At 35.7% G+C, this 2,098-nt stretch overlaps 1 protein-coding gene across 1 annotated transcript in view; it reads left to right on the top strand.

Moving 5' to 3' along the window:
• ganc (glucosidase, alpha; neutral C) overlaps nucleotides 1–698 on the top strand; it is a 17,804-nt gene extending 17,106 nt beyond the window's left edge. Inside the window, exon 25 of the mRNA XM_008288468.1 lies at nucleotides 260–698. Within this exon, the coding sequence (XP_008286690.1) occupies nucleotides 260–369 (110 nt within the window). The 3' untranslated portion in view covers nucleotides 370–698. The remainder of the gene's footprint in view (nucleotides 1–259) is intronic.
• Nucleotides 699–2,098: the final 1,400 nt, after the last annotated feature.

Here is a 2,098-nt window from a genome sequence, read left to right as displayed (position 1 = left end):
ATAATAATAATAATAATAACTGTCTCAAATACAAACAAACAAATCTTCATCTTTGTGCTGTAGAACATTTTCTGCTATTAATGACTTAATGTTTAAAATGCTGTTAAAAACAGTTGATCGAACGATTGATCCTGAATCATTGGTTCTATGAAGAATAAATCCTGAAATTTATCATTAAAAATGTGGAAACTCAGAATTAGTTTTCCTATTCTCAGTAACAGTTTCAACACAATGTGAAGTGTTTTCTTCCTGTCTCCAGGTGTGAAGGACTCCTCAGCTGTATTTGAGCACATAGAAACCTGCTGCATGTTGACGGTGAGCAGCCTGAACCTCAGAGTGACGACAGACTGGGAGATGCTGATCAGTTAACTGGGAACACGTCAGTCACTGGTTTCGTTTCCGTCTGGTTATTTTATTCATGTGAAGAGAATGTTGGGAGAAATCTAAACTAATTGCACTGATTGGAAAGTCCAGTATTTAACTGATCAGACTTAATTAAGACAGATAATTGTTGTTTGTACTGTTGACTTGTGCAATCCCTCCTCAGATTTAAGTTATTTGTTTTTTGTTTTGGAACAGTGTAATTTCTTTTTTTTTTAAAGTTTGGCAACTAAATCCAGGTGTACAGGAACAAACCAGGTACATTTTAAGATTGTTTTTTTTCTGATAATAAAAATGAACAGTTTTAATTCTCTGAACTTCAGGCATTTTCTGTGTGCTTTTTAAAAAATGTGCTACCAACACATTATTACTCACCGTGGAATCAGTTTTTACTACAATATAAAGTCCTGCACCTTTATGGAAACAGAACAACCAAAGCTAGAACTCAGAAATATCTTTAGTGCATTGTGACACAGTTACAATGGCATAAATCATTGAATATGTATATATATATATACATACATACATACATACATACATACATACATATGTAGGCGACCTGTCCAGGGTGTCCCCTGCCTTCACCCTGAGTCAGCTGGGATAGACTCCAGCCCCCATGACCCTAGTGAGGATTAAGCGGTGTATAGATGATGGATGGATGGATGATCTAAGTGGCCTGTGCTTTTCCTGTGGGATGGGGGACCATGATGACACACAATGGGTAAACTCCGCAAATTGCTAAATGGCAAAACTAAAATTTATCTGACATAATCAATATAAGTGTTGTTGAGCTGATTGCATCAATCTTATCAATTTACTAAATAATTATATTTTTTCTGTAGAGTACAACTGCTTGAGATGGAACAATTTTCATTGGGGATTAATGACTGTTCATTGTAGAGCATGTGGTCGAAAATGTTTATTTTAAATAGAAAACATTTATGTTTGATTCAGCCTCAAAAAGTGGAGTAGCTGGAATATACAGATTGCAATAATAACATAATATAAGTATAAGTCTGTTATTATTGTTTTTATATTATTATTATTATTTATAGTAATGGCGGCCCCAATGTCAAAAAAGATCTTCCAGTAAGGTCTTCTCAACTATCCACACTGTGAAGGTCACAGCTGAGCTCGCTGCTTCCTGATTGGTTTATTCTATTATTTAAATATTTTCCTCTTTACTTGACTTAGTGAAATGTTTACTTTTGTGTGTATTTAATATGTGTTTCTTATAGTAGTGTGCAGTGTTTTAAAGGCTGTGTGTGAATAAAAACACAGGAACAACAAAACAAAGATTTTCTTTGTAGGTTGCATTTCCTCCTAGTAGTGAGTTCATTGAATTGGTATTCTGTTTCATTACAATGGAAAACAGTTAAAATAGACTTTTCAGTAGTGTGTACTTCACGCATTCATCAAACTCAGAACAATTGCTGGCTGCCAGAATATGTATTCCCTCCAGTAAATCTGTCCCTGCTGGTCCCAGCATTTTAAATATTCACAGTATGCTCAGACCAAATCTGTCCCTGTTGGTGTCATTATTCCCACGTGACCATGTACAGGCCGTTAAATGCTACTGTTCGACTTTTTTTTTTTTTTTCATTCTCTTTATCAACAGGCTGGTACAGACTGTTGGTTCGTTCTTAAGGGAAGTAAACTTGTATACACGCCCTCTACAGGCGAGTGACTGTCACTGCGCTCCTTAAGAGGTGGCGCT

This window comes from Stegastes partitus, unplaced genomic scaffold (genome assembly GCF_000690725.1).
Source record: "Stegastes partitus isolate 25-593 unplaced genomic scaffold, Stegastes_partitus-1.0.2 Scaffold560, whole genome shotgun sequence".
Classification (NCBI taxonomy): Eukaryota; Metazoa; Chordata; class Actinopteri; family Pomacentridae; genus Stegastes; species Stegastes partitus.
Note: the sequence above shows the minus strand (reverse complement) of the source record. Positions and strands in the feature narration are given on the sequence as shown.